This window comes from Rhinoraja longicauda, chromosome 13, assembly GCF_053455715.1.
Source record: "Rhinoraja longicauda isolate Sanriku21f chromosome 13, sRhiLon1.1, whole genome shotgun sequence".
NCBI classification, from domain to species: Eukaryota; Metazoa; Chordata; class Chondrichthyes; order Rajiformes; family Arhynchobatidae; genus Rhinoraja; species Rhinoraja longicauda.
In genome coordinates this window covers 14193268-14206235 of record NC_135965.1, presented here as the reverse complement: position 1 = coordinate 14206235, position 12968 = coordinate 14193268, and the positions used below count along the sequence as shown (strand labels likewise).

General features: G+C 40.7%; 1 protein-coding gene across 2 annotated transcripts in view; it reads right to left on the bottom strand.

Annotated features, from left to right (window-relative positions):
• Nucleotides 1-12968, bottom strand: part of LOC144599468 (plastin-1-like) — a 93926-nt gene that overhangs the window by 13990 nt on the left and 66968 nt on the right. For both annotated transcript variants that reach the window (XM_078410418.1, XM_078410419.1), the window contains exons 5-10: nucleotides 11828-11960; nucleotides 9630-9711; nucleotides 8676-8841; nucleotides 7993-8135; nucleotides 5724-5816; nucleotides 5449-5641 (exon numbers count right to left, since the gene is read on the bottom strand). In XM_078410418.1, coding sequence (XP_078266544.1) covers nucleotides 5449-5641; nucleotides 5724-5816; nucleotides 7993-8135; nucleotides 8676-8841; nucleotides 9630-9711; nucleotides 11828-11960 — 810 coding nt within the window. The remainder of the gene's footprint in view (nucleotides 1-5448; nucleotides 5642-5723; nucleotides 5817-7992; nucleotides 8136-8675; nucleotides 8842-9629; nucleotides 9712-11827; nucleotides 11961-12968) is intronic.

Sequence of the window (12968 nt, the reverse complement as noted above, 5' to 3'; positions counted from 1 at the left end):
CTAGTTAAAGTAAAAAGCCAAACTTAGAAGATTTTGAAAGAAAAATGTATTACATAAATACATGAAGCATTTCATTGCCGATACAAGGAAAAATCAAAGTGCTGGAGTAACTAAATAGGCCAGGCAGCATCACTGGAGAACACGGATAAGTGACGTTTCAGATATGGGCCCTTCAGACTGATTATACAGGAGGGCAAGGAAGCTGGAAGAGAGGTGGGGATGAAACAGTCTGGCAAGGTAGATACAGGGTTAGACAATGGCCAGAGATTAAAAGACAAAAAGTACACGTAAAGGAGATAAGGACAGAAGAGGAGCAAAGAAGGAAATATAGGTAGAGGGGGAGTGGGGGATGTTTGAAAGGGAGAAATGGGTGCACATCTAGGTGGGGTACAAGAATGGGGAAAGAGAGTTGAAAGAGAGAGGGGGAAGTGGGAAGACAGGAAAGGGTGTTCATTGTGTAGGGTCATCCAAAAGACCTTAATAATCAATTTGTTATCTTTGAAACTTTTGTCACCATTGTAAGGCCGGAAGCAGGACAGCCAACTTGCAAACAACAAACTCCCATAAACAGCATTGTTGACAATTACCAAATAATGTGTTTTGTAAAATATATTGACAACTAAATATTATTTGGGGCACCAGGGATGGGAAATCTATGATACAGGAAAAAACACTTCAGCCCATTGCATCTGCACTGGTTCAAAATAATTTGCCAGCCTAACCTCACCTCCCAGCACTAAGTCAAAGATTAATAGGTTGCTGCTCCTCATGTACACATGCAGCTACTGTTCCATTGTGGTTTCTACCTCCCCGTCCTTTCAAAGAGCGAGTTCTAGATCTCTTTCACCCTCCAGGTAAAACAAAGTTTATCTCCCTCCCCGCAAACCTCCGACTGATTGAATGCCCGGCGCCCATTTCTCACCTCTCTGGACATAAAAATTGACTGCCCCATTCTCTCCTCAGTCTTTTCGGATCCAAAGAAAACAACCCTTGCTGATGCATTCTTTCATCATTAGATACAATATTTGCAACATCTTTATAAATCTCCTCTGCACCCTCTCTGGTACAATCACATCTTCTCTACAAATGCATGGCCAGAATGGCTCTCCCATACCACAGAATCACCCCACTATTTGGTGAACCATGCTATTTGCAGACATGATTCCACAATTGTCAAATTCACAAGTGCTACCAATCAAGCCAGAGCTACCACTTTTGTTCAGTGGAGGTCAATCATTTTATTTTAATCACATTTTTAAATAAAGGGACAATTAGCAGTGGGAAGGAAGATAAAATTAAGTGCTAACTTACAATCAGATATGTATTATCAATGACAACTGGTACCAATTTGCACTTACGTGGGTTTAAGGTGAGGTGCAAGAGGTTAGAAGGGAACAGAGGAAGGATTATTTCCACCAAGTGTGTCGTTGGAATCTGGAACGGATTACTTGAGAATGTGGTGGAGGCAGATACTCCTGTTCTTAAAAACAGTCTGAATGAGACTTGAAATGCCAAGGGATTGCAGGCTTCAGCCAAGTGCAGTGGGCCAAAAGGGCTGTTTCTGTGCCAAATTGCTCCATAAGAGAGTATAATGAATTAACTATTTACAGGTTAAGTTTCTATAATGCATCCTTAATTTTAGTTATAGTGTATAGTTTCCTCATGAGCAACATACCGCAATACAACAGCATGCTTCATTCATTGATTGCATATCAAGAATTCAACATCACCAATGCTTCCTATCTTCCTTAAACAGCTACTGTCAATAAATGGTGAGCTGCCACAATGAGACGAACATTGGCGACATGGAAAAAACTATACACTATATGATGTCTTATATCATTCAATGTTTGGTTTCTGTTCATTTTCAAATGGCTTTGAAGCCACAGAACCATTAAATTGAATGTTCGCTTTGTAACTTGTCTTGATTTTTTTTGCACATAAATGCAAGCACAGATTCAAGAAAAGAAAACTCCTCAGCCAACATCACTCAACAAAACTAGAGCAGTTTCTAGGAAAGGCATCAGTGAAGAACTCCTGGAAACTGCCCAGTTACCAAAGCAAATGAACCGGTGTAGAAATTCATAAAGATGGAGTCTTATAGGAGATACAGTGCTCTCCATAATATTTGGGACAAAGACCCATCATTTATTTATTTGCCTCTGTACTCCACAATTTCAGATTTGTAATAGAAAAAAAAAAAATCACATGTAGTTAAAGTGCACATTGTTACGTTTTATTAAAAGGTATTTTTATGCATTTTGGTTTCACCATGTAGAAATTACAGCTGTGTTTATACATAGTCCCCCCCATTTCAGGGCACCATAATGTTTGGGACACATGGCTTCACAGGTGTTTGCAATTGCTCAGTTGTGTTTAATTGCTTCCTTAATGCAGATTTAAGAGAACTCTCAGCACCTAGTCTTTCCTCCAATCTTTCCATCACCTTTGGAAACTTATTGCTGTTTATCAACATGAGGGCCAAAGTTTAGATTTTAGATTTAGAGATACAGCACGGAAATAGTCCCTTCGGCCCACTGGGTCTGCGCCGCCCAGCGATCCCCGCACGTTAACACTATCCTACACACACTAGGGCCAATTTTTACATTTGCCCAGCCAATTAACCTACATACCTGTACGTCTTTGGAGTGTGGGAGGAAACCGAAGATCTCGGAGAAAACCCACGCAGGTCACGGGGAGAACGTACAAACTCCGTAAAGATGGAGCCCGTAGTCAGATCGAACCCGAGTCTCCGGCGCTGCATTCGCTGTAAGGCAGCAACTCTACCGCTGCGCCACCGTGCCCTCAAAACAAAAAAGCATAAGCTAAAGATGGCTGCAATACAGGCCTGGCAGAGCATCACCAGATAAGACACCCAGAAACTGGTGATGTTCATGAATCGCAGACTTCAAGCAGTCATTGCATGCAAAGGATATGCAACAAAATACTAAACATAACTACTTTCATTTACATGAAATTGCTGTGTCGCAAACATTATGGTGCCCTGAAATGGGGGGACTATGTATAAACACTGCTGAAATTTGAACATGATGAAACCAAAATGTATAAAAACGGCCTTTATTAAAATCTGACAATGTGCACTTTAACCACATGTGATTTTTTCTATTACAAATCTCAAATTGTGGAGTACAGAGGCAAATAAATAAATGATGGGTCTTTGTCCCAAAAATTATGGAGGGCACTGTAGGTTAGGGGTGGAAGAAAGACCAGAGGACTTGGAACAATTCTTAAGACAGTACCTACAATGGGAGGGGTCAATTCTGTAGTCACCGGGGCAGAATCAGAAGACAAAAAGAAAGCAAAACAATGCAATCGTTGAAACAATAATTAATTTATTAATCCAAACATTCAGATAATCCCTTCATCAAGCCACCATAACCTATTTATGGATGCAAAGAACTGCAAACGTTGGTTTTCAAAAAAAAAGACAAGGTCCTGGAGCAACCTAGCGGGTCAGGCAGCATCTCTGGAGAACATGGCTTGGTGACGTTTCGAGTCGGGACCCTTCATCAGACTGAATTTGTGACCGGCTGTGTGCTCTTGTGCTGGTAAAATGAGCTGCTTGTGGAAATGTTAAAATATTTCAATGCACTGCAAAGAACTAAATTATTTAAGTACCCAAAGCGCATTAACTCATAAATTGTATGATGAACAGGAACAGGGTAGCTTTTGAGTGCTTCACCAGCATGTATGAGATGAACACTAGCATTGGCTGCGGTGAAGATTGTTGCCTCAGGACATTGGAGAATATTCCCTCTTCCAGACTAAATGGTACCAGGCCACTGGACCATCGCAGAACATAATATTAGCTGAGTATTAAGATTACAACAAAGAACAGTGCCTCTAACAATGCAGCACCAGAATGTCAGAAACATTGGTTAAAGTTTCTGATAGTGGTTTGGCAGCAAAGTACTTAACTCTTAATGCAATGGTTATAGTGATTTTTCGAAATGGAGATAATCAGTTTTGAAACCACTTTCAACAGTCAAGGTCTCTCCAGTTCAACCTATTTAACCAAAATACTCAAGGAAGTTTTAACACAAATATGCCTGTGGTTGAAGGCATGAATGGCCTCCATTTTAACGAGATATTCAATGTTTGATTTTAATAGATGAAGGCCAACTTGGATAACTGTTTTTTACACATTTTTTTCAACAAAACCAAAAGACTGCATGCCAACCATGCAGTTTTATCATTCATTTTGTTCAGACTACTGACCATTCCTGTTAATTGCTAGGACATGCTTGGCAGTAACACGTGAAGGTAACGTGGGTGATGTTTATTTTAATGCTGATCTGACTTCACGCATGTCTGCATTGTTGTCATTCTAATTTCAATATAGATGCATATGCATGACATGGAAGGTATCACAAAATGCTGGAGTAACTCAGCAGGTCAGGCAGCATCTAGGAGAGAGGGAATGGGTGTCGTTTCGGGTAGAGACCCTTCATCAGACTGAAGAAGGGTCTCGACCAGAAACGTCACCCATTCCCTCTCTCCAAGATGCTGCCTGACCTGCTGAGTTACTCCAGCAATTTGGGATACCTTCGATTTGTACCAGCATCTGCAGTTATTTTCCTGCATGACATGGAAAGTTGATTTAAAGTTGTATTTAGTTTAGGGAAACCACATGGAAACAGGCCTTTCAGTCCACCAATTCCGTGCGACTAACAATCACCAGTACACTAGTTCCATCCTATACACCAGAGACAATTTACAGAAGCCAATTATCCTCTAGACCTGCACATCTTTGGAATGTGGGAGGAAGCCAGAGCACCCAGAGAAACCCCACAGGGAGAATGTACAAACAGTACCCATAGTCAGGATCAAACCCAGGTTTCTGTGGCTATACGGCAGCAACTCTAGCACTACGCCAACCAAAAGCACCCAATTTTGATAAGCTGTCCCTCTGCACCCATCAGTGATTCTGGCTCCAAAGGGCGAGGAGCACCCAACCAATGACTCAAAGCCCCAGCACCCAGAATCACCTTTGTCAAAGTTTTTAGAAAATGTCTCAGTGATATTTTAAAAGCTGTTCACAAAGTTATAAACAGTTTTCATTAAAATCCAATTAAAAGGGATGAAGGCTCCAACAAATAAATTTTTAAAAAACATTAAAATACTGTAAAATAACAGGACAAAAGTAATACACTTGAAGTTTTCCAGAGCTAGCCACACCAACATGGAGTATGCCACACCTTCTAACCTGCCTTCTCTTCAAGGACGGACTCTGAACAGATATGACTTGAGCATTGAAATAGTCTCAACAGCAAAGTGAGATCCATGCCTTTGGTGGATGGAGAGGCAAACAGTGGCATCACTTTCGTGTGAACAGGATACTGCCCACAAAGTGGTTGCTATGTGTACCATGTCACGCAGTGTTGCTTTATCCCATCGGTTATTGATTCCAATATTCAACAAGCATACCTTCTAACAAAGTGAGGTCGTATTCATTGTTTGTGTTGTGCATTCCTGGATACTTGTTGAAGAGATTGGCTACAAAGGCAAGGTTGAGTTTGGGATTCCCACTGACAACATCAGCTGGTGTGACGAACTGTCTGCAGCCTAACTTATCTGCTTGCTGCAACATGCACTCTGCCCTTCTGAAGTCGTCCTTTTCCTGCAAGACCGTGAAGAGTGCAATTAGATTTCAAAACCATTATCTTAAAAGGAGATAAATGCCTAATTAAAAGAGAACTTACATTAAAACCAGCCATATCAATCTCGATCATCATTTCACTTCCCTCTCCACTGGATGCAATCTGATTAAGTAGATGAAAAAAAGCCTTGGAATCCTAAAAGAGGGACATCAGACCAAAGTTGGATTTAGAGGTTAGAAATCACACCTTGCAGTTTAAGAAAGAACAGAAAGCTATTTATTCTAAAAATGAGAAATTCTGGTCAAACCAATAAATGTTAGCCATCTTTTGCTTGTAATATTAATTGTGTGTATCTCTCTTGAGAATCGTTTTGTGTTGTCGGCACATTAATGATAAATTCATCAGTGCAGAGTAGCCCATGATGCTCTGTGCATATTTGCACAAATCATTCTGTGGTTTTCTAAGCAAATCTGGATAATTATTCTGAATTTCTCATTGTCTAAAATATTGATAATGAACCATTATGAACAGATGGGAAAGTGGTGCAGCGGTAGAGTTGCAGCCTTACAGCACTTGCAGCGCCAGAAACCCGGGTTCAATCCCGACTATGGGGGCTGTCTGTACGGAGTTTGTACGTTCTCCCTGTGACCGCGTGGGTTTTCTGAGATATTTGTTTTCCTCCCACACTCCAAAGGCGTAAAGGATTGTAAGTTAATTGGCTTGGTACAAGTGTAAAATTGTCACTAGTGAGTTTAGGATGGTGTTATTGTGGAGGGATCACTGGTCGGTGTGGACTTGGTGGACCGAAGGGTTGTTTCCACACTGTAACTCTAAACTAAACTAGGCCCATTTACCAGCAGGATCCTGACCCACCTCCATCCCGAACTAAAAAAATATTTTGCAATAAAGAATCATATTGCTTCCTATATTCATTGGCTTGCTGCCTGGCTAGATATCCTGTCAGGATGCAGTTTATCCTGTGCCAATCTAAGTTTTTCTTTTCAATGGATAGGACATGAAACTCACCCTAATTACACGACTTACCCAGTTTAGGACAAATGAAATCCAACTTCTAAAATTGCTTGACAGATTCAGAAATTATATATATAAATCATGTCATAAGTAATTAATTATACATGATTATACATACACAAATTGTAAATTACTTTAAAAGCAAAACATAAGTAATAACCTGATATCCAGGAATAGTGAAAGAGGTTTTGGAAGTCAACTTTCCCCAAGTTATGGCTGCTAAAGCAAAATAGAAGCAACTAAAAAGATCAGAACCATACAACTCAGGCCAAATTATTGCAGAACTTTAAAGCAAAGCCTGAACCCAACCCAACTCGAGTCCTCTTTCTTCCTTGACTTTATTGGAAGGCATCTGTGGTTGTGCAGTAAGGAGGGGCCGTGAGCCGAGAATTAACTCATTCTAAAAGTGTGTAGGAAGGAACTGTGGATTAGTCTAAAGAAGGGTCCCAACCTGAAACGTGACCCATTCCTTTTCTCCAGAGATGCTGCCTGACCCACTGAGTTACTCCAGTATATTGTGTCACCCATTCTAAAAGGTTAGGGGAAACGTGCTTATAGAAGCAAAGCACTGCAGATGCTAGTCTACACAAAGTTGGTGTATCTCAACAGATCAGGTAGCATTTCTGGATAATATGGATCGGTGTCTTTTTGGGTCAGGATCCTTCTTCAGGCTCTACTCGCTTAGTTCTCCCACTGAATGCTGCATGGCAAAGGAGAGTTAAATTCGTGTGCTGACTCCTCCAAAAAGTTGAAGTTTAAAGATAGTGAGAACTATGGGCAGATGACAAGAGATTGTTCAATCCTTGATAGTTTGTTCAACCATGCAGATGATACTCTTTTGCAGTGCGTTACTCTCAATAAATATATCGGTTTACGAATCATCTTTTCAGAAATGCTTCCAGCCAGTTGGAATTTACTGTGCAGATTATCAGTGTGAAGAATGGGTTTCAGCTCAAATTTGACTTTTGAGTAATTAGCTCTATCCTGATAACACCCAAAATGTTCCAGCCAAGCCAACCTGGAAGAACCGAGCTACCTCACAAAACAGAATCTGAATCATCAAGACACAGAAGGAATCCATCTGGTCCATCATTGTGCGTTAGATCTCAGTTAAGCACCTCTTTCTCTGGACCCCTGCAAATTATTCTCCCTCGTCTCTTCCAATTACCTTTCAAAATCTCCAATTTCCACTATAGGGGTAGGAAGAAAGTTTGATCACTGCAACTTCATGCAATTAAGTTGTCATTTACGATGCAATTTTTTTAACTCTGCCCTTAAATCAAACATGTAGATTAAATTCAGTTTTAGTGGTATGAATGTTCAGTGAAAATGCTGATACCTTAATGTCTTGACTGAAGTTGGTAATTTTTCCAAACTCTGCATTTTCAAGATGGTAGTTGACCCAACGTAGAAGCAGATCTTCAGGCGAGAGTGTCAACAACACCTCTAGCTCCTCACCTTCCCTTAACAGACCAATAAGTGCTGGAATCAAACAGCCAACAGCATTAATACCTTGCAAAATCAAAAATGGCATGTGCGCGAAAAGTTATCACAAACACAACAAAATTGTATAAAATGCATAAAGAAATTGTATAAAATGCATAACGAAAACAGAAAAATGTATCCGATAATTCAGAATGACTTTGGTTACCAAACAGACTATAATGTTTTAAATTACATTTTCAGCATAAAAAGAACTTCTTCACTTTCTGGTACTCTTGAGTATTCAACTCTGATTACTAAACATGGTAAAGTAATTGAAAAACTTCATCAAGAAGACAGAGCCTTGTTGTGCTGTTGTGACAGAGTGTTTGCAGCAATGATAAAGCCATAAATTAATAAGTCTTCTCATCAAGCTTACAGCACCATGAATGCATGATAAAGACATGGAATTATGCATTATGGTTTTTCATCCTGAACAAAACGACAACGATTATCCCATCTAGCACAAGCTTCCTTAAGAGCACATCTCTGACATTCTGTCAGATGGGTTGATGTGCTCCATCCACACCACCCACTCACCTTCATTCCGAGTGAGCTCAATATCAGCGAACAAGCCGATCTTTATGATCTGCCACAGAAGGCCCAGCACCAGGTGGTGTCTCCCTTCCTTGAGATCTTCTGCACCAATGTTCACCACAGTACAGCCAATAGCAGAGGCAGAGTTCAAAGTGAGGTTGAGATTTTCCTAGGGGAGAATCAATTAGGATTCCAACAAACATAATGTTTTCAAAACATCAATTAAGCAGGAACAAGATCCAGACATCTCCTTGGAATGGTCTCTTAAGATTTCTTCTGGTGCATCACTGTCATGGAGAAAAAATAAACACAGCAGACAGTGAAGCAGGAGGGACAAAAAAAAATGCTGGGGAATTAATTGAGTGATTGAAAGATACAGCATGGAAACAGGCCTTTGACCCCACGTGTCCACACTGACCATCAACCACCCGTTCACACTAGTCTGCATTATCTCATGTTCTCATTCACTCCCTATACATCAAGGACAATTTACTGAGGCCAATTAACCTACAAACCCATTAGAATACAGAATACAGAATAGCTTTATTGTCATTTGTTTTACCGAACGAAATTTGCCAGCAGTCAGAGCAAAAAAACAAAGAACACAAGACACACAACCACAACACAAACATCCATCACAGTGACTCCAAACACCCCCTCACTGTGATGGAAGGCAAAAAAACTTCCTCTCTCTTCCCCCATGCCCCTCCCACGGACAGACAGCTCGATCCCTACCGAGGCGACCGACCCGCACAGCCCCCGCAAGGCCGCACCGGGCGCTGTAACGTCCCGCGACCGTACCGGGCGATGGAAGGCCCCGCGGCCGAGCCGTACCGGGCGAAATAAGGCAAAGGAATCAAACTGAAATTAGTTGGTGCATTACCCACAGATACAAATGAAAGTAGCAGAAATCATTTTATTCACGTTAAAAGCCACAGTTGGAAGGCTAGTACTCACAGAAATTGTGAACGGAGTCAGCTTCTTCTTATTAATTACTCGCTCATCGATTGTGTCCGGCTGGGATAAGTTTATCATTTTGCTAAACAGAGAAACAGAGATGTTTGATAGGAAGTTAGATTATAAACCAAAGTTGAAATCTTCATCTCGACACAAAGCACCATTGATGCAAGTTCAAGATTTACTTCCCAGAAAGGGTCTGCTCACGGCACAGATGTAGGAGGCACAAGAATCTCAAGAATGTCACCTGGACTATTGAAGGGAAAGGACCTCTGAACTTTCTTGAAAAGCAACAAAAAAAGTCTCTTTCCATTCTGCACATTCCTCAAATCAGAAGCTCCGAACAACAGTTGCAACTGAACATTGATGTCTAAGCCTCCTGATGAATCTGACACGTGGGCCTTTAGCAGAGTATTGTTGGATGATGAGGTGGAAAGGATCAGGGAGAAGCAAAGTCAGGAGCAGCTCAAGTTGAGTAAAGGAAACAGGCAAGGAAGATAACCAGGAAGGTCGAGTCGATGGTATGGAGGAGGGGGATATTTGATCTGACAAGGGGCAATCTGATGTAAATGTTGCAGCAATGGAGGTGTGTGGCTTTTAATCCTCAAATAGTCACTAAAGGAGGGGCACATGCTTCTGGGCTCACTGATCTTGTATCTGGACCTCTCAGTTAAATCCCCTACTTCCACATACAAAAATTATGGAATTGGTGTTAAAAAGGTTTGGTCCTAAGCAATTGGGTCAGGAGCATGTGTCTGCCTTGTATGCTGGGCGATTCCTGTTAGCTCAAAGTCTAAATTTCTGTGTCTATTTTTAATTACTTCAAAATTATACCTTATCCATAAAAATATATGATAAATACAAGACAGTTCATGGCTTTCTTTACATTGTTGTCTAGTCTGGACGTTTATAGGATTGTTAAGTCTATACATTCAAAGTGTTTTAAAAGCAACAAAAGCACTCGTGGCCTCTTTGAACTGTACACCTTTCGTGTTTGTGGGGCTGATAAACATGACTAGCCCCTCAGTACCAGTGAGGTACTGGAGAACCTTTGATCCAGTCCTTACCCACAAAGCCTTTGCTTTGACTTCACAAAGCCTCAGTGCAACCCTTAGCATGTACAGTCTACCCTCATTATTACAGATCTGGTCATAATGGGTTTAGATTGTAGCGGACGCAGTGTCCCCGCAGTAATCAGACACCACTGTCTCTTTCAGAACACAGGCTGCTAGTAACACCGCAGCAGGGTATGGAAATTAACAAACTGCTTCTATCGACACTAATGCAATAATACTCTATTAACGAATGTAACAAACAGCCTTTAGTATTTTTAGCTTGCAGTAACATTTTTAGCTATTAAAAAGAGTTGGTATTTGAAAACAAGTCGTTCTTTCACAGAGTGACCACTCAGTAGTTGGGACGAATCCTTTACTGTTACAGCGGACAATCGGCAATAATGGACACCATTTCCCCCTCCCCAGGATCCGTTAGGGTTACCTGTACTCCTGCAGCCTGGGATGCGCCTGATGGCAGCCAACCTAAAACGTCAGCTATCCGTACCTTCCACAGATGCTACCTGATCATTAAGTTTGTCCGGCACTTTGTATAAAGCAGGAGACAGTGACTACACTAAAATCCAAAGACGTACAGGTACAGGTATGTAGGTTAATTGGCTGGGTAAATGTAAAAATTGTCCCTAGTGGGTGTAGGATAGTGTTAATGTACGGGGATCACTGGGCGGCACGGACTTGGAGGGCCGAAAAGGCCTGTTTCCGGCTGTATACATATGATATGATATGATATGATATGAAAATCTTGCATTCACTTGCGTCATCTCATTTTATAGTTGGTCCAAAGAGCATCTTTCACCAAGTTGATGTTCTTTCAGCAGATGTCAATGTGTGTCTTGTTATGGTACCCTGAGATCAGAGGCTGACCATATTGAGAAGTTCATGTGCCTGACCAGCCTAGGAGCAAAGAAGCTGCCCAGGATTCCCCCCTCCCTCACCAACCCTCTGCACAAAGAGACATCTGAAGGCTAGCTGATCAAAATCAATGTCATGCTCTACTCAGCAAATGTAGCTCGAGCAAAGACTAACACTATTTTTTAAAATTAGAAAATGCAAAACTAACATCTCAAGCTTCAATATTGTTTGATTTTATCATCGCAACCAAGAAAATAAGAAAACAAAAATTACCATAGGAGAATTCCGTCACCAACAGCACTAAAGAGCCGATCATGGTTAGGGTCCATAGGAATCAAGTGTTTGCAGTCAGGATCACCTTCCAATGCTTTGTTAATCCAATTAACAAAAGCAACCTTTTCTTCCTCTGGAATTTAAGAGAATATATTCAGTCATTTCCAGTTATATACATACAACACAGCAATTAGTGAGTTATACAGAACAGAACCATGTGAAGTAAAACAGACAAGACATATCTTTGGACAAAATCACACCAGATAATGGTCATGGGACTGATACACAACAAGTGCACCATGTATGCACAGGCTCAGGTTAAGAAAGTAATCTCAGCCCTCAAGGCCAAAAATACTGCCAATGAATCTAGAACGCATGTAATATTGTTGAACATTATTCCTCACAAAATGTAATCCAATATTAATCTAATCCAATAATAATCTAATCTAATCCAACAAAACCACAGTGTCAAGTATTAGTTTCTTTCTATTCACTCGAGTAAACTACAGGAAACCGTATGAATCATTTCTTGCCCCTGCAAAAAAAAGTGAAAAAAACCATATTAGCTTTTGTTAAATAAATTATGCATCACATAAATTCCCTTCCATTTTTCTGAGGATCCTGCATTTCCAAGAATATAGCTTTAATTCACAAGACGCTGCAAGCTATTTGCCATACGACCTAAATAATTGTGCAAATCAAGAAGCTTGAATGTTTCTCTAAGTTCAGAGCATTGTCAAACGCAAAAGAAACATTTTTGCCACCTGGCTCACATCACTGGTCTCGGTTATGAGGTAAATTATTCTAGTTTATAAAACACTACTTCAGAAAAATTCTGCCTGTGATGTGACAATGAACTAGATATTCAACTCTAGCCTGAAGAGGGAGCTGGAGTGTTTTTAACTAAAAAAACAACTTTGTCAATGTATGTTGAGCTGGAGCCATTTCCCATGTTCTTTTACACAGGCTAGAGCACTCCCACTAACACAATGCAAAATTGAAAAGGCTTGCCTTTTAATTCTTGGCAATTACTTCTTCGGACATTTAATTATCTTGGCATTTTTTAAAGAGGGCCTTTTTCTGTAAGTTAGACCATAAGACACAGTAGGAGCAGAAATAAGCCATTCGGCAAGTCTGCTCC